The following is an 18886-nucleotide window of genomic DNA, read 5'->3' on the forward strand; positions in this document are numbered from 1 at the left end:
CTACGCCTGACATGCTCTTAAATACACTGCAATAGATGCAAGTTAATTACAGTTGACAAAATTAACTTACTGAGCCACAGCCACCACCTAAATCCAGCCCAGATTATTCAATTATATCAATGAACACAACAATTCACTCCAGCGTGCATGTCTTTGGACTGAGGACGCCAGCGTGAGGTAAAGAACACATTTGTGAAGTAATACAAGGATAGAACACCTGCCCATATCATTTGTTCTTAAGATATCATTTGTAACCCTGATAAGCACAGCCTCAGTACTGGGATGCTTTAACAGAGGGGGGGACTCCAGGTCTCATGTGACAGTGTCCTGCATATTTTAGATTTTAGATTGCACCCTGGGTCAACACACCTGAATCAAATGATGTGTTTTTTACCAGGCCTCTGGAGAACTTCAAAACATGTTGAGGTAATTTAGCAATTTGAATCAGCTGTGTTGGATCAAGGACACATCTAAAAGCTGCAGGACACCGGCCATTGAGGCCTGGAGTTCCCCCACCACTGCCTCAAACTCAGTCATAAGAAAAGACTGTACACAAACAGGATAGGAAAACCAAACTGTGTCATAAAGGCATAACTCGATGTCAACTATTTATTAGATGTTACACTGAAACAACAGCAAAAAAAAAAAGAAAGAAAGAAATGTAAACAACATTTCTGGAAACAGTCATAACTAAGCAACCACAAGTGAACACTTAACTGTTACTGGTATTTAGACAAAGTGTAACTGTTTAATATGTGCACCATTACTCATTTCAGTGACTTCCAGAGTAATGAAAACAAACAAAAAAAACAAACGACTACTATTCGCAAAAAGTAGGTGATATCACAGTTCAATTAGTATTCATGAGGGTTTTTTTCTTCACAGCAGAGGGTCAAAGTCATAACATCAATCTCCATAAAGTGATAATTAGGTGTCAGCATATAGCGGTGGGGGAGGAAGAAGTTCCAGCTCTGTGAAGTCAACTTCTTGTTCACTGTCAAGAAGAACACAGGGCATTACAACAGTTTATGAGAAAGGGTTAGGTAAGATGTTTTTTCTAAGTATTACAGTACATGCTTCTATGGGTACTCAGTTTAATGTTTGTCATAATAACAAAGTTAGGCTTTCTGATCAGAAGGAAACAGGAGACACTTACGGATATGGAGGCTCCTCAACCGCACTCAAGAAGTCTAGATAAAGACGAACAGATACAAGTGTCACATCAGCTTTGAACAACCAGCAACGCAAAATAACTAACAGCAGCATGACTCCAGGTCATTTAAAGCAGATAAAGGTTTCTCAAGTTATTTTCCATTAGGGAAAAAGTCTCCCGTGTTTAGCTTGTCCATTAGAATCAGAATCAGAAACTTTATTGTCATTGTCATGAGAACAACGAAATTAAGAATGGTCCCCGATCATTGCATCATCCCTAGCAATATCAAAATATAAATAAAACAATAAAATTCAATAAATAAAATAGATAGAATACTTAAAATACTAATAAGATATAACAGTAAAACATTCACATACATTCCCACACACATGCTTCAGACCGTGCATAGATTAACACAAGAGTGGCGTGATGGCCATTTTTTTGTAGTATTCAGATGTGTTATTGCAGTTGGATAACAGCTGTGTTTGAGTCTATTAGTCCTTGCTCTGATTGCCCTGTACCGTCTGCCTGAGGGCAACAGTTCGAACAGGGAGTGGCCAGGATGTGAGGTGTCTTTTATGATGTTTTGGGCCTTTTTAAAACAGTGGGCGTTGTGTAGAACTTCCAGTGTGGGGAGAGGGCAGCCAGTGATCTTTTGGGCGGTGTTAATGATCCCTTGGAGTGCTTTCCTCTGAGCCCCTGTGCAGCTAGTGTACCAGATGCATATGCATATTATCAGTGAGGGCGACATGTGGTGACAACAGTGGAGCCATGGCAGAGAATGGGAGGGGAAAAACAAAAACAACACACCACTTACTCTGAGGTTCATGGCTAAACAGGACACAAGAAGAGGAAAGAACAGTGCTGTTGAATATAAAGACAAGCAGCTAGAAACATGACAAGTTTGCATAAATAGTGTCTGAGGTTAAAGGTTACAAAAATAAAACCTTGTAAACTTTGCTCCATCATCATCATCATGGACATCACCAAGTTCATCTTTGGTGTGGTGAAAGAAGACTGCCAACTTCTGCAGGGCTTCATGCTTAATTCTGAAGAGCAGAAGTAATGTTGCAAAATTAGTTGTTTTATTTTGTCCAGCTTCCAAATTCTTCCACGGAAACAAGACTGTGCAGGGTGAGTAGAACCCAACACAACACCTCCCTGAAGCAGAGCTTTTTATTAAAGGCTACTTTTTGTACTTCCTGGAACAGAAGACAAAACGTTTTATCAAATTTGTATTGGCCTGAGGTTTCAAAGTAAAAGCCTGGTTATAAAAGGCTCAAAAAGCTTCCTTCAGCTAAGGTAAAAGCCTTCAAGGCAATGCTATCAAAGTCAATTTTTGTAATTTAGTTTTAGGCTTAACCTAAACTCAGTGTTCCATAAAAAAGAAGAAAACTTATGTTACAAATCCACAGTTTAAAAAAAAAAACAAAAAACAAACAAAAATTAATAGTGGCGATCCTTTGTGTATTAGTAAGATGTTGATAAGTAGGTTAAATAAAACAGCAAGCGTTGGTTATTTAACCATTTCTGCCACTTAGGATTTAAAATATCCCAATATTTTGGACTTCAAGCTTTGCTCACTTAGACAATCAGCAGCTTTTCTCTCTTCTGATTAATTGTTTCGCTTAAATTTCAAGTAAATTGGCCAATATTTTACCAGCTGGCGCCCTCCCTTTGTCGGATGTGATTACAAATTGAATAGCTTTTAGATTTATACAGTTGCTCGCACAAAAGAATAAACTGGAATACCTCACAGATAATTATAATTGGAGTTTTTAATCATTTTGTAAAAGAAAATGATGCCAATCAAGAAAAATCATACACAAGTAACAGGTTAACAAAAAGAGAACCCAGCAGTTAGCCGGTTTCTCGGTTTGGTGATTCGCCTTTCTCGGGCAGACTGTTAATCAGCTAAGATTTTTAAGTTTATCATTGCCACACTGGATGATAGTCTTTAGTCGCTCCTGTAATCAGTGGAGGTCTCTAGAAACACTCCCTGTATCGCTACAGCTTCAAGGACCTTGTAAAATGTGTCCCAATATTGTTTTTGCTCCTCTTCCACCTTTAATATTTACCTGCTCATTAACACAGTAAGTGATCATAAATTAGTCCACAACACAGTATATATACCCTTGCTAAGAAGCAGTGCAGTAATGTTTATGAAGGGTTTGAAAGGGAAATAATGCGTCTGCTCTGACATCCGTGTTTGAGACTTACTGCGAGTGCAGGTCATCCAAGTTGGCGTCATTCGGTGTGTTCTGGGCACCAGCATGAACACATGCTGACAAAGTGAACAAATGAAGGGCAGAGGTGTAAGCGGAAGGGCGAGACAGGAACGGGGTTAGTTAAAATGCAGACTGAAGAGGAAGGAAGTAAGAAAAACATATGGTAAAAGTGCACATCAAAGCCCTGCTGCAGTCTGCCATTGCATAAAACAACCAGAGTTCCCTTTAAACAGGAGAGGGTGGGGGTGTGGGTAGGCATCTTCTGTTGGCCCATTTCAACTTCAAAAAGACGGGACATAAAAATGTACTCACACGTCTCGGGCACTGAAGCCGTCTGCTGAGAAAAGCTGCTACCCAAATTGAAGAGAAAGAATATTTAATGTTCATTTGTCATTTTTAGAAGTGACACTGATCAAAAAGCTGCTTTGAATAAATGCCAAACATCTTACTGGCTCTCACTGAATGGTGAGAGGGTCTCATCTTCATAGGCCCACTCCTCGCTGTCATCTGTGACTGTGTGAAGAAGGAAAAAGGAATAAAACAAACAATGAAGCCTGACAAGCATGCTAATGAAAGCCCATGAATTCCATCAGTATCATAAAATAACACCCGGCCGTAAAGCAGATGACAGCAGTTAAGTGATGCTGGCTGGGATCCAGCCTAAGTTTCAGTCATACAGAGCCTCCTGAAACTTACAACTGCTTGTTAGAAAAGGCTGGTTTGAGGATCTGAAAAACAAAGAAAAAAGTGAATCATGGCACTGTTTTGTTTTGTTTTTAATTGAGAAACTAAAAATTTGATCAGTGTGCTACCCAGTACCTGCTTCCAATACTTATGTTATCTCCCTCCACGTTGCCTCCTCGCCCTGCTGCTTGAGCCTTCTTGCCGAGTTCCAGCATCTCCTTGATATTTAGCTCCACATTCATCACTGAAATATAACCATCTGCAAGGAGAGAGCAGCAAAGTAATGACACCAAATGTGGAAACACTCCTGTTGTATCAACATCTGTTGTATCCATGCTATGTTTTTAAAGTCCAGATGCTATTAAGCCATTCTTATTTCACACTTACAAATAACACAAAAGTGAACTCACACTTGTTGTTGGCGTCTCGGGCCAACCATTTGCCTTTGGGGCAGTTGGTGGTGCGGATAATGCTGACCGTGTCCCCGCTCTTCACAGGCAGATCATTCTTGCGGACTTTACTGGCCACCATCACCTTGGCATGGTACATCGGCTCTTCGTCCCCCGTCACCTACGAGGTCACGTAAAAGACTGTATGTAAACAATGACGTTAGAGTTTTAAGGTTCAATATTAACATTTTGACCACTGCCCTGTCTTTTTTCTTTTTGGGTGGACGGAGGCTGGAGTGCCAATTAATCTGCTAATGTTTGCAAGCTTGGAGAGCAAGCTGCATTCATAAACCCTGCGGCTGCAACACACACACACACACACACACACACACACACACACACACACACACTTGCTAAGATTACAAAGCACTTACTCATCGGCTTCAGCTGTCGGTGTCTGAACACCTGTAAAATCGACTTAGCCACTCAGAGTTGTTATGAGCAAGTGAACTATCCACAGCAGTGAAAACTGTTTTTTCTACCAGGTTGTAAACAAGCTTTTTAATGCTGTAAAGTTGGACATTTTAACACGAGACTATGGGGATTCCTACAGGTACTGGAGTTTTTAACACTTTCTGCATTGGTTTCACTTTCAGAAGCTGTCCTTGGATGTCACACACTCACAGGCTGGCAAACTGAAAACAAATATTTGTTTTGTTGTATTCATAAAGACTTGAAATTAGACTTCTAGTTAGTGAAATTGATCACATCAGGAACACATTTACTGAGGTTATACATGAAAGGATTTTTTATTTTTATTTCCAGAAAACACAGGTGTCACCCTCTGCTGGCTATTAGAAAGAAAGGTATATGGTACTTTTTCAGACCCTAAAGCCACATCCATCTGTTATACATTATAGGAGTCACATCTTAGCAATGAGCTGCACTGTCTTACAAATACCTAAGCAGCAAAAAAAGTAAAGCACAAAAATGTTTTACATCTCTGAAGAGATGCTGCACTGATTCTATGTTTGAAGTTTTATTAAAAAAAAAAAAACCCTAAAAATTCAGGAAGTAACATTTCCCAACTGTGACTTAGAAAAGCTGAATAAACAGTAACCAAAGGAAACTAAAATCAAAAGTCATCATCTCAAAACAAATCACCCCCTTACTTTGAACTTCTTTTTCATTTCATTTTCCTTCTTCTCCCTCTCTTTTTGCTCCTTTTTTTCCTTTTCCAATCGTTGTTTCTCCCGCTTCTTCTGTTCTTTATGGTCGGCGGGGTTGGGAGTGTTCATCATGCTAAGAAAAATGTGAAAAAAAGGGATTTGAGTAGCTTGTTTTTTAAATCACATGTTAAGTAAAAAGATTTACATGTCTGACATACCTGTGCATATGATTATGTGCCAAATGTTCACCCGATACACAAACCCTGCAGTTTGATAACCATAGGAAGGGAATGGATGTCACAGTGTCAATAACAGAACAAAGGTATTATGTTTACGAGAAGGGAAGGAGGGAATGAAAGACGGGAAAAAAGAAAAAGCATACCATGGATTCTTTTGCCTTTTAACACATGACTCCTTTTGAGAAAAAACCCAAAAAAGACAACACTAGATACAAAAATACACAGTAAAATACACTTTTTAAAGTTGCTAAGATGATTATATACTCCGATTTAAAAATGAGTTACCTTTGGCTGGTGGTCCACGTATGGATCTGTAAAAAGCAAAAGCAAACAGTGATTATAAATGAGAATAAATATCTGCAAATGGTTTTATTTTAAGAATAAAATGTGTGTGAAGTACTTACTCTTCAGTCCGCCTTTTCTTTTGGTGGAGTTTTGGCTCAAAGTGAATTTGTTCATATTCTCAACATCTTCATATATGTTAGTATACGTTTCATAGTAACTGTCCTGTTGATGTCCACTGTAAGGGGAAAGTATAAACAGCACACTGTTATATGAAGAAGGAAAAAAAAACTGATTCCAGTTACTATAAAACTTACCATGAGTGGCTACTGAGCTCTCTTTCCTCTGGGAAAGACTGACACTCAGCAACTCCCACATCAGTTTCATCAGACGGAGATTTAGGAAAAGAATCGACAAGCACCTCTTTGCTCTGGGACCTCTGCTGTGGTATAGCAGGCTCTGGGAACTCCAACAAGTTTATTGGTTCAGAGAAGCTGGCTGGATCAAGGGGTATTATGTTTTCACTTCCAAGGTTCAGATCTTGGATGATGGAGCTCACACGAGGCCCCACAGGATCGTGCGCTGACAAGTCAGCTTGTGGATGCTCAGCGTCGACAGCTGTGTGAGGGTTAGCGCCGACTAAGTCTAAGGCCTCCAGTTCTAGTGCAGCAACATCAACACCTCCACTTTCTGCTGTTTCCATCTCTGTATTTTCAAAGTCTGGAAACTCTGGGGCATCCAGCAGAGGGTTGGAGACGGGTGGGTGCTCAGACTCTGCTTGGCTAACGTTTGGTGACACCACTATAATAAGAAAGTAAAAGCAGTATTTGAACAGATGTTAGGCCTCACCACAAAAAGAGGAATAATGTGAACTGCAGAGAGGATAATGCTAAGTCACTGATGACTAAGCACATGAACTGTGGCCACAGAACTGAAGATGCAAAAAGAGGAAAAAGAAGAAGAAATGAAACATTAATCTCTATAAACAGACTGATAGCCTTTTCCAACATGCATCTGTTTAACCTGAGATGTTATTAGGAGTACTGCTAATAAATAATCATTCTAACTGACGCTATATAGACAGCAGCTGATGTTAAAACCTAAAATAAAATAAAACCTACATTTTCCTATTTTTCCAACATTAATCAGGTTTTTCTTAAGATCAAGAAACCTTTTGTTGTCAACTATGTTTTCTAATATGACTGATCGCAGCCCAAGTAATTTGTCAGATTATTCTGACACCTAATGCGCAGTTTGAGATGCAGGTAAACTGTCTATGTGACAGCAAGAGAGGACAGAATTTGCTAAAACGCATCAGCTAACCTTCGCTGACATTTTCTAATAGGTTTTTAACGCAAATCTATTCTCTGCTATTGCTCCCAGTGGCCATGTCTGTAGACTTCGTGAGACTCTCATACCAGTAAACAGAGGCGCATGGTAATAGCTGAGATCTACTAATGGAGGTCTGAGGGGCTTTGCCGGCACTGGCCCCAGTGTTCTCAGATCAGGCAGAGGCTTCTTTAGTGGGACACATGGTGGATGAAGTTCAACAGTCTTCACTGGCATATTTTCAGATTTCTCTCTGCCAAGCTGCTTATCCAGTGCCGATTCTTGAGGGGGAAAAGCATTAAATATGAATAGTATTAGCAATGTATATAAAAATTTATGTTATAACATTAACACACATGATGAAACTGCAGATTTTGACATTTGTCACTCTGCATATAGCTTACTGCATAAAGCGTTGTTGGTTTTGAAGAAAGGCCGGGCTGAGATACAAGCCAGATGTGAAAGACACACTGGTGGGGGGGTGGGCAGATCAGCGGTCCTCGGTGGTGGAGTAAACTCCTTGCCTGTGTTGTCAGGGGAATGCAAGCTCTTGGGTTTGGAAGAGATCAACATGTTTTGGCGTGAGAATTTCTTCTTGGCCCTCTCCAAAGTGCTCATAATTTTATTGTCAGAATCGACTGTGGTCTCAGCTGAAGGAGGGGTGACTGGGACATCTGGACTGGAGAGGGGGTATTCACTGTTTGATTGGTCACTTTGGAGTGAAGCCCCATCCTCTGTGGTTTGTTTTTCCACTGATGGCAACTCACCAGGAGCGCTACACGGTCTGGTGGTCAAATCACCATATGTGGGCTCATCTCCGCTTTCCGCACTGACCTTTGATGCTTTGACTGATTTGAATGGAAGCAGCAAAGCCTTCTTCTTGACTTTAGTTTGTGGCAAGGCTTCCTTCCCCAACTCTGGTTCGGGTTTGTACTCTCTCCTGAATGGTGTTTCTGTCTTCTGATGTTTTGCGGGCAGGACAGGAAGCACCAGCGGCATGTATCGAGAATGCCTTGCTGTGCCGTCTCCATTAGTAAGCTGAGATGACAGGGAGGTCCGCTGAGGTTGCAGCGGAAAGGAAATCGGCCTCTTGCCTCCAGACAGTCGCAGTGCATCTCTGAAAATGACACGAGGAAGCGCTGGTGTCTTGTTTTCTGCAGCAGTATTAATACTGCTAACCACAGTGCAGTGACCTCCAGGTGGAAGAATCTGTTTGGGTTTTTCAGCAACAGCTGGACGGCTGGTTTTGGATTGAGCCAGGAGAGCCTCTTCCTGAAATTTGGCCCTCAGTGCTTTGAAGTTGATTGGTCCCTCCTAAATAAAAAAAAAAAAAAAAAAAAAAAAAAAAAAAAAAGGTAAGTAAAAGAAAGCACAGAAGTATAAGAGATGTTATATGGTCATTTTAACTCTTTTCCCTCATAAAGACAAGGTTTGATGCCCTCCTCTGAACCCTTAATGACGAGCGCTGACACCTCAGTATATATCTATAAAGACGTGGTGTGACAACCATTAGAAGAGTTTGTCGTTTTCCAAGGAAAGCTACATGGGCAGAGACCACCCTCACTAACCTCTGGTACAAACCCAGTCATTGTTTCTATAAGCAGGCCCGAAATATGACAGAAACTGCTCAGTTTAGAAAAAAGAAAAAAAAAAGCTTCAAGGGTTGCTGCTGCTCAGCATTCAAGGGGTAAAGAGATAAGCCTGCAAAAATTACAAAAGACGTCTTTTCCTCATTTACTCCCCTGAAAGTGATACTGAAATAATTTTGCGTTCCATCTGTCCAACAAAATTGCTATAATTCAACAGGTAATGTTTGCATATGCTGAGAAACAGGAATGAAAATAAACTTTCTAAGTTTCCAATCCTACCTTACCTACCAATCATACAAATGACACGTGAAGGTACCTTTTTTTGGTACTTTAGAACTATTTTTCTAACTGCAGAGTTTAAAGTAGTAATCCGCTCACCTAAATTTAATGTCTCTGCTTTAAGCTTTCTTTCTTTTCCCCGAAAAAACAAAACTACACCCTTTTGGTAATTGCGAGGCTTTTTTTTTCCACAAGTCGCTGGTCATTTAAAACCCAAGTGTTTGTTGGTTAATTAAGATGCTACTGAACAGATTAAGCCTTCATATATTGTTTTAATCAATAATAGATGTAGAAAATTTAAGACATCCATGTTTCTCAAAAGCGATCAAAAGGAAAAACTGCTATCACTGTGAGCACCGAAACGACTTTCATATATTTAACTGGGTTGGTCGTAAAAATGATGATTTTATTTCAAAAGTATTTTTTTCCCCGTTCTATCAGTTAAGTAAGCCATACTCGTGTGTTAGAAAGAGTAAAGCAGCAGCAGAAGCACATTAGCAGAAAGAAAAGCAATACAAGTAAATTAGCTTTCTATTTAACTGCCCTTTAGCTAATTAAACCTGCTATAAAAGCCTTGTAACTTTACCTCTTCCATTGTAGCTTCTGTCTGTCATCGCTGTTAAGGACCGAGCATTTGAAAGACGGTTTCAATTTTAATACCGAGACGCTGTTTACTTTATTTTTTTTAAACAGCGACCTAACAGCTCTGGTTAATCACGGTGAAGGCTAAAACAAACAATTTGAAAGAGCCGCTGAATGACGCACCTGCGTGCTGCACTCGACCTACGTGCGCGTTCACGTTTCCTCGATCAACGAATCAGGAGCGTCGAAGGCGCAACGTGCGTGGATAGGGATTTATTTTGATAACGATAACTAATTTTCCACTTACAGTTTTTAATTTTAACGCATCTTCTTTTGTCCATATCAACCTCTCACCTCTCCAAGAAGATTCATGAAATTCGGTGAGGTATCGGAAAATTTCATTACATATCATAATTTAAATAAATGGATATCAACTTTGCACACAGTGAAGGTTCAGTTTCACATTTGTAAAGTATGTCATAGAAAAAGGTTGCAATAGATGATTTTAAAAAAAGACAGAGAAAAACTTTCCTAACTGTTGTAATCGCATGTGTTTACTCTTGATCAATCATTTACTGTGGCTGATCAAGGCAACAGTGTCAAGAGTCCCCTCAGGACCCCTTCAGGATCACAATATCTGATTTGCGATGTGGCTCTGAGTCTTTAGGAATCGCTGTTTATTTTCACTATGGGGACATTCCTTCGTTTACTCCTTGGTTTATGCACACTGCATCTGTTTGTCAGTTCTGACACAATTGTTGACGCATCCAGGACGCCATGGACAACAGCTAAAAACAGGTACAGTATTTTTCACCTCACCACTTCTTGCATTTACACCTTAATAGCTTTTATTTATCATATCTCATGCACAATGGGATTTACAAATGGAACTAAGATAATAATAATAATTATGTGGGTCAGGAGGGCCAGAGCTGTGAACAAACCGACACCTATCGACTGTAGACTGGGGAGCTGGTCATCTTGGACACCATGTGACTCCTGCACAGACAGAAAGGTGATTATGCTTTTTTCACTAAACATTTAAATATGATTAATGTTGTTCACAGTGCTTGGTATGGCTGGCTTGTGCAATACTTTGCTACTGCAACTTTCTTCCAAACACTGACATTTCACAGTTTGTTTTGCAAAGTAACTCAGATCACATCAGGAGAGTCAATAAAGTGGGCCGTGGCTGTACTCTGTCCCCGATGTTCCTGGAAGCTCTCTTATAACTTTATAACTCATCAATAAATATCAAATGTTGTACAATTTTAATTTTACGATTCTTCTACTATGAGCATGAATGGATGAATTCAGAGAATTTAACTCATTTTGAACTTGGTTTTAGTTCAGTTTCCGATACTTAGAGAAACCTTCACAGTTTGGTGGGACTGAGTGTACTGATGTACTCTGGAGGAGGGAGATGTGTCCCAGATCAGCCACGCCGTGTCTGGTCCCAGATTACTGCGAAGAGAGCTTCACCTGCAAAGAAACAGGTAAGGACCATCTACGACCATTCAGGCAACAAATGCTGAAGGTGATTTCTCTATGTCTTTTCACTAGCATGCATGGCATGCTGCAAGCATTTGTGTGTCAGGAAGTCAATTCTGATAAATGTGCGTCCTTACTTACTTTGTTTCTAGGGCGTTGCATCAGCCATTCGCTTCAATGTAATGGAGAGCCAGACTGTGATGATTTTTCTGATGAGGATGGATGTGAAAATGTTAACCAGAGAAACGACAAGTGTTCCACCCTCATACCGATCCCTGGTGCGGAGCGTGGCACGCAAGGGTGAATAATGTGCTGTGATGAATGCACATGCACATGTAGTTTACATCACCTATGGAAAGTTGTACAATATGTGACTTCATTAGCAGTCAGTGGCATCTCAGTGGCTACAGCCATCTTTTATATTGTCTATTGTTATGCCTTGAAACGGGCATACTGCTGTGACCCTGGTGAAAGCCACCTTTCAGTATTGTTTGGCCTGCTTGTGGCCTAAGATTTAAATGATTAAAATGCATTTATAAGGTTTTTTTGGTGCATAAATGTAAAAAAAATAGGTAATTTTAGCTCATTGCTAGGTGGTTGCCAGGCAACATGACACTGTACAATTTATAATTCACCCTTTATGGATATAAATGTGGTAAATTGCGGTAAAATAAAAATAATGTCATGTTTTTACAAAATATTCTAGGTGCATAAATGTGAAAAACTACCCAGCAACATTTTACCCATGCTGCTGGGTAGTTGCTAGGCAACACGATGAAGCATAATTTCTGCTATTGATTAAAACCTCAGGGGCCTAATTTTTACCTGTGCGCCAAGTTTGGTGGCTCAACTCCTGATTGTGTAGGACGAGTTGGTGGCCAAAGAAACAAACATGCAAACAGAGATTTTCTGTATTATACTAAGATTTATTTATTTATTTATTTTTTAATCACAACCAGTAGCTTGAGGAAAATGGTCACTCTAAAGTTGTCCTTCCTTTTTGTTTTGGATAAAGATGTGGATTACCATTCACTGAACCATTAGCTTATTCAATTATCTGTAAACTAATTAAAGAAAAAAGAAAAAACACATGCGATGCATATCAGAAACTGACATTTTGCCTTCAAAGTAAAAGTTGCACCTTTTGAAGTTGCTATAAAATAGGACCTAAAATATAACAGCAAGTAAAAAGATTGTTAGCAGATTATTTGCGTGTGTATTTTAAAAAAGAACTCAGTTTTGCCACCTCAAGTCATAATATATTTTGTGTGAACAATAAAATGCAAAGCTGTTTCAAGACCTTATAAATAAAATAACTGCATTAAAATGACCCTGCCACAATAAAAGCATTTTTTGCTTTTTTTTTTTATGAAGGAGTTGTCAAACAATGTCAGCACGGTGGCGTTTTTGCCTCACAGCTAGAAGGTCCTGGGTTTGATTGGAGTTTGCATGTTCTCCTTATATTTGCGTGGGTGTCTCTCCAGGTTCTCCAGCTTCCTCCCACAGTCCAAAGACATGCAGGGAGTGGGGTTAGGTTAATTGGTGATTCTAAATTGCCCATAGCTGTGAATGTGACCGCGAATGGTTGCCGGTCTCTCTGTGTTGTCTAAAAGGTCCAGGGTTTACCCTGCCTCTCCCTCTATGGTAGCTGGGATAAATGTGCATCACAACCCTGATAATATTCACACCCATTGGTGATCACTTGGTAATTGGTGATCAATATTTATGTAATACGTTAATTAAGTACCTCTTCTTAAAGTTTGCTTCTGTAGTTGAGAATTGTTAAAAGACATATTTTTTTACTTTGCTGTAAAACTGTGACTATTTCACTCCACCATCTATTTTTCCAGGGTCACAGGGGCACTAGAGCTTCTCCTAGCAGTCATAGGATGAAAAGCAAGGTATACATAACATAGAGAGATAGACAGCCTTTCATATTCCCACTTGTGGACAATAAACCTATCCCTTACTCTGGACTGTGAGAGGAAGCTGGAGCACCCAGAGAGAACCTACGCTGGCATGGGTGACATGCAAACTCCACACAGAAACATCTGCCTGAATTTTAACCCAGGACCCTCTTACTGACAGGCACCCCTGTGACCCCCCCAAAACAAAATACTTTGCTCCAGAAACAGTTTTAGCTCCAAAATGCCGGTCCAATTGAACCTTTGATATGCATTTATATCACACTATTTCTTTGTCTTGAAAAAGGATAAATCTGTATCTGAATGTAATTTCTTAATTTGCACTGTTCTTCTTTCTTGTAGCTATAATGTTTTAAGTGGAGAATTAATGGATCATGTACTTGACCCAAGATATTTTGGAGGAGAGTGTGAATATGTCTATAATGGCGAATGGAGAAAATTCACGTATGATGCATTCTGCGAGAACCTGCACTACAATGAAGATGAAAAAAACTACAGAAAACCATACAACTACCATACTTACCATTTTATGGTACTGTAATGTTCTGATTTTTCGTTTTATTTTATTCTACAAAAATATTTTAACATATCTAACCTGTTACAGGCCCAAGCATCATCAAAGGGCTCTTCTGAATATTTTGATGACATGCTGAGCCTGCTGAAAGCAAGGAAAACAGTGTCATCGTCCAAAAGTGGCTTCACATTTGGAATCTCCCATGTGGAAGTGGGACTGGGTGGCAGCAGTGAAAATACATTTCTCAATAACATAACACAGTTTGAAAGCCAGGTATATTCTTTTCACCCGAATATTAAAATGTTTTAAATGAAAACAATTACTGTTGATATTGTTGTTAAAATATATTAATGTTCATTATTTGAAATCACTGCTAATTCGTTTTTAATTTAGCATTAAATAATTTAGAGTTAAATAGCTTACGGTATTTCTAGCTACTGAGGCTACCAGCAAATAATTAACCTATGGCTAACTAGATTGTTTATAAGAGGTCACATTCAATCCAACTGGCTTGAGCTAGCTAGCTAGCTCAACAGGTACCTTAAGCTAAGAACTCTACCTAGCATTAGCTTCAGTGGTCAAACAAGAATATAGTGTCAGCAAGATTGTACAGTACTGTGTGGAACTATTGAGCTCCTCTTCACTTCTTTATATTTTGGGATTAAAATGGTAAATATGTCAATTAAATGTATACAATTCAAATCAGTCTGAAAGTCAAGATTTGGTATGACTACCATTTGCTCTTTAACATAGTCTAAACTCTCTAAACAAGATGTCTTTGAGTAGTTTTCAGGAATAGTTCCAGGCTTCTGGAAGGACGTTCAAAGGAAAATGATCAAAATTATCCCACACTGCTTCAGTGATGTTAATGTTGAGGCAGGCATGCTGTCAGGATTCTGGTTTTTAATGGACCAAAGTAGTTTGGGCTGATCCTCATAATTAGAGAAGCACACGCATGTACAAATTAAGAAAACAATTCAAAAGCTATCATTATTATTTTTGGCTGTGATCTGTGAAGACCAAAGTAAGCGTTCCATTCATTTAAATGTGAGATCCAAAGTGTAATTAAGGAAATGTCATCTTATCCATATGGTTTCTGTCATATTGGTGAGACAAGGCAAGAAAAAAAAGAGACGGAGTGGTGCACTCTTTGAACCATGAAATTGTTACTTAGGTCAATGTGAAACTGTCTCTTGTGACTGGTCAGAATTCACATATGTTATTATGTTATGTTATATTAAGACTGTGTGTTTGGGATCATTGTCATGCTGAACAATGAACCTGTTACCTATCAGATGCTTCCCAGATGGTATTGTGTGGTAGCTCAAAATATGAAAGTACTCGTCTGTGTTCATAGTTCCATCAATTTCAACAAGATCCAAATGGATCTAGTGAAGACGCATCTTTCAGCTCCGCCTATTTTGCTGGATTTTTCTATTTCTTGGGAAGATAACTTTCAGACATCGTTCATCTGTGTAGACTTCTTCCTCTAGTTTTTTTTTTTTTTTTTAGGACAAACTGAAAAAGTTATCAGCTAAAAGCACTTTGGCAATCACCTGATTAGTAAAAAAAACCCAACAACAACACTATTTTATGTTCAACCACAAGGTTCAATGGAGCACCTTGGGTTCAAGTCTGGCCCAGACCCCTTTGCCACAGAAACAAAATATAAAGAAGTGAAGGGTGGCACATTTTGTTTCTTTGTATATTTGTTGTTTCACATTCAAAGTGCAAAATCTAGTTGTTATATTGTTTTTTCCCCCTCAGGATTTAGGTTTCATTTGGCTTAATTCAGAAGTGCAAACCGCTCGCTTCAAGATGAGAACTAATAAGCTGATGCTTCATGAAGATTTCTATGTTTCACTCATGGAGCTCCCAGAGGAATACGACTTTGGGATGTACTCTCGCTTCTTCAACACATTTGGCACCCACTATATCACAGAGGGAACTATGGGTGGAACCGTGGAACATGTCATGATTGTCAACAAAACAAAACTGGAAAACCTAAGTACTGCAGTTTTCCATTTTGTAATCAGAGTACCCTACCACATTATCACATGCGATGTAAAGTAACCCTTGTTTTGTGTTTTCCCCAATGTTTACAGATATTAACGCTGATGAAGCTGGTTCATGCTTTGGTGCCTCGTTTGGTTTGAGTATTCCAGTTGGCAGCAGTGCAGCAATAGAGCCCAAGCTGTCAGGGAAATTATGCAACAAAGACGGACATTTCAATGAAGGTGAAAAATGGAAATTCTGTCTTTATCTAAATTAACTAGTTAAATTGCTTTATTTGTAACTTTTTTTCATTTCTTACAAAAACAGGGTTATAGTTTCTTTTGATTTGTTTTTGTATGCACAGATAGAAGAGGTAGTTCAGCTATTATTGAGGACGTTGTCACAAAAGTAAGCGGAGGAATCACAGACAGCAGCGCTGGTCTGAACGCCATCAGGAACCCTGACATGTACCGGAAGTGGGGGTTCTCTCTTAAATATAACCCAGCACTCATTGATTATGAGGTAACTCAGTAAAGTTAAATTATGTATGAATCAAGATGAATTATATATCTTGCTCTTCAACAAATGTTATAAATCTGAGTGTCATTTCTCTCAACACACTGCTGACATCTTCTTGTAATGAACTTTCCTCTTTCTTCTCGTCCTGTCTCTGTCCCACATGCCCTGTAAACTAGATCATGCCGATTCATGAGCTTGTACGTAGCAGCACAGCTGCTGACCACGTAGGTGACAGACTGGCCAACTTGCAGCGAGCCATTGATGAGTATCTGCAGCAGTTTAACCCGTGCCGCTGTGCCCCCTGCAGCAACAATGGGATTCCTGTCCTCTCAGGCACGTCTTGTAATTGCATGTGTAGTTCAGGCTACCAGGGGTATGCCTGCGAAAAGACCAACCGAAGAGGTGAGAAGAAGAAACAGGAACAAGCTGAACATGTTCAAATCACACACAGTATTTCAAAAGACATTAGAAACAAGTAAAAATACAACTGTGACAAATATTGTAGTCGTAATTTTTTAACATTCAGCAGACAAGCTTCACTTGTATATGACCAGTGTTGGTCAAGTAACTTGAAAATAGTAATTAGTTACTAATTACGGATTACTTCGTCGAGAACGTAATCCTGTTACTTTACTGATTACTTATTTTCAAAAGTAATTAGTTACTTTATTGCCTAGTTACTTTTTTAAAAACATGATACACAACTGAATAAAGCAACCGACCTTTCAGCCCAATTCTATTTTCTGAATAATCCATCATATAAAACTGAATCAAATGAAAAAGTCTCTTTTAAAACCTTGTTTTATTAGTTTTAATCTTTTAACTTTATGCACATTGCATCAAGCAAAAATTAAATTATATATAACATTATTTGATTTGAAGGAATTTGTTTAACATTTAAACCTATTTTCTGCATATTCCATCATATAAAATAAATTTTTTGTGTTTACACTCACTCTTTCAAATAGATGCAAGTAAAACACAGCAAAAAATAAATAAAATCAAAGAATTAGTAGCACTAAGTCCTGTTGCTCCTGAATCTATGTTCACCTGTTTAGCAGGAGAAACAAACACAAACAAAGGACTAGAACAGCAACCTGGACATCGTAGAAATTAATTTGAGAAACTAAACTGAAACTAGAACACAAATGAATAACAAAATACAATAAAACTTAAACACTGGGTCACACGACCCAGTACTGTGACTGTTGTGTGGCTGCATGGTGTAGTGGTTAACACATTCACCGTAAAATCCAAAAGCTCCCTGGTTCCAGAAGGGAAGCAAACACAAACCCAGCCTCAGGAGGATCACAAGGTAATGTGCGCTTAGTGCCAGTCATCAAGCCCAGTTAGATGGCAGGATTGTGTCAGGAAGAGCATAAGGCACGCAATCTTTGCCAAATCAAAATGTGTGGCTCCATCTGCTGTAGTGGCCCCTTGGAAAAAAGGGAGCGGCTCCTCTTTACTGCAGACTGTTGCCTTTTGTAGCCCAAAGCAACATAATAGCTGAGCTAGAATGAACCGACTGCGGTGATAGTTCTCCACTGATTCATATTCAAATAGTCATCTAATCTGTTGTTAGTGAAACTCAAAAATTTAGCTGTTAATGGATCTACACCCTACAGTTCATAATCAACACCTTTAATTTTTATCAACAGAAACCAAGGCAGATGGATCGTGGTCCTGCTGGGGGGCCTGGTCACCCTGTACATCGAGGAGGAAGACCAGGACACGAGTGTGTAATAATCCTCCACCTCAGAATGGCGGAGCCACCTGCTTGGGCTCTGCTTCTCAGACTTGGCCCTGTTAAACACAAGTTTCTTTCAGATTGCTGAGTGAAGATGTGTTAACTACTTAGTGAGCATTTTTTGTATTCCTTTGGAAACATTAAAGTGCTCAAAAATAAAAGAGAAAATTGGAATTTCTGTATTTTTCCGAATAAATGTATGTTCATGCAGATTTTGTGTCCAGTCTTTGTACCTGGCCATTTTCACAGGAAGGCTTTATTGTTTGCTGAGCCACTTAACACTGACCTGAGTCATGTAAGCAAAAAAAGACACCTAACTCAAGGGATGAAACGATATTAAAATTTAGGATGAAAGAACAAATTTTAAATGATAAATTAGGCACCCTACTGTTACTGGCAGCCTGTCACAAAAACATTAATTTGTTCTCTTTTCTTTTGTTTAATTATTTTTCAATTTGATGAAGAATATCAAAGACAACACAAGTTGAGAGGCATAAAATGGTATTTTTGCACCAACAAGCTGATTCCCAAAGAGTCTTTAGCTGAAAAATTGCCATAGCTTGCCACAGTGTGCAGTGTGTCAATAAAAAATTTGAGGAAACTAAACAAGTGGAGGAAAAATGAAAAAGTAACTTGCCTAAAAGACCATCTACAGCAAATGAAAAGTATCTGAAAGACATTTGATCCTCACCAATGAGAAATGGTTGTTAAGACTGTCCAAACTCTGTTTTTGCCTTACATACTGTATTTATTATGATCCTTTCATACGTTT

General features: G+C 39.1%; 2 protein-coding genes across 5 annotated transcripts; one reads left to right on the forward strand and one right to left on the reverse strand.

The window, feature by feature from the left end:
• Positions 1–799: 799 nt before the first annotated feature.
• LOC308383878 (uncharacterized protein) lies at positions 800–10115 on the reverse strand. 2 transcript variants are annotated; one of them, XM_080862062.1, is made up of 19 exons: positions 9928–10105; positions 7878–8787; positions 7563–7754; positions 6462–6945; positions 6267–6382; positions 6148–6173; positions 6006–6037; positions 5842–5886; positions 5627–5756; positions 4476–4635; positions 4201–4324; positions 4078–4109; positions 3831–3894; positions 3694–3731; positions 3374–3437; positions 2101–2202; positions 1971–1984; positions 1157–1190; positions 800–994 (listed from the first exon to the last, which is right to left on the reverse strand). In XM_080862062.1, the coding sequence occupies exons 1-19, from the start codon at positions 9934–9936 to the stop codon at positions 928–930; spliced, it is 2643 nt and encodes an 880-aa protein (XP_080718188.1). In that variant the 5' UTR covers positions 9937–10105; the 3' UTR covers positions 800–927. The 2 variants fall into 2 exon arrangements, with proteins under 2 accessions (XP_080718188.1, XP_080718189.1); XM_080862063.1 differs by lacking the exon at positions 1971–1984 and having other exon boundaries at positions 6006–6067; positions 9928–10115.
• A 188-nt stretch (positions 10116–10303) lies between these two features.
• c8a (complement component 8, alpha polypeptide) lies at positions 10304–18344 on the forward strand. Of its 3 annotated transcripts, XM_080862064.1 has the most exons (11): positions 10304–10721; positions 10845–10938; positions 11272–11419; positions 11567–11714; positions 13682–13871; positions 13944–14126; positions 15621–15861; positions 15959–16090; positions 16213–16370; positions 16544–16769; positions 18026–18342. In XM_080862064.1, the coding sequence occupies exons 1-11, from the start codon at positions 10612–10614 to the stop codon at positions 18175–18177; spliced, it is 1782 nt and encodes a 593-aa protein (XP_080718190.1). In that variant the 5' UTR covers positions 10304–10611; the 3' UTR covers positions 18178–18342. The 3 variants fall into 3 exon arrangements, with proteins under 3 accessions (XP_080718190.1, XP_080718191.1, XP_080718192.1); XM_080862065.1 differs by lacking the exon at positions 13944–14126 and having other exon boundaries at positions 18026–18344; XM_080862066.1 differs by lacking the exon at positions 10304–10721 and having other exon boundaries at positions 10904–10938; positions 11291–11419; positions 18026–18340.
• The last annotated feature ends 542 nt before the right edge of the window (positions 18345–18886 follow it).

This window comes from Rhamphochromis sp. 'chilingali' (genome assembly GCF_963969265.1).
Source record: "Rhamphochromis sp. 'chilingali' genome assembly, chromosome: 16".
NCBI classification, from domain to species: Eukaryota; Metazoa; Chordata; class Actinopteri; order Cichliformes; family Cichlidae; genus Rhamphochromis; species Rhamphochromis sp. 'chilingali'.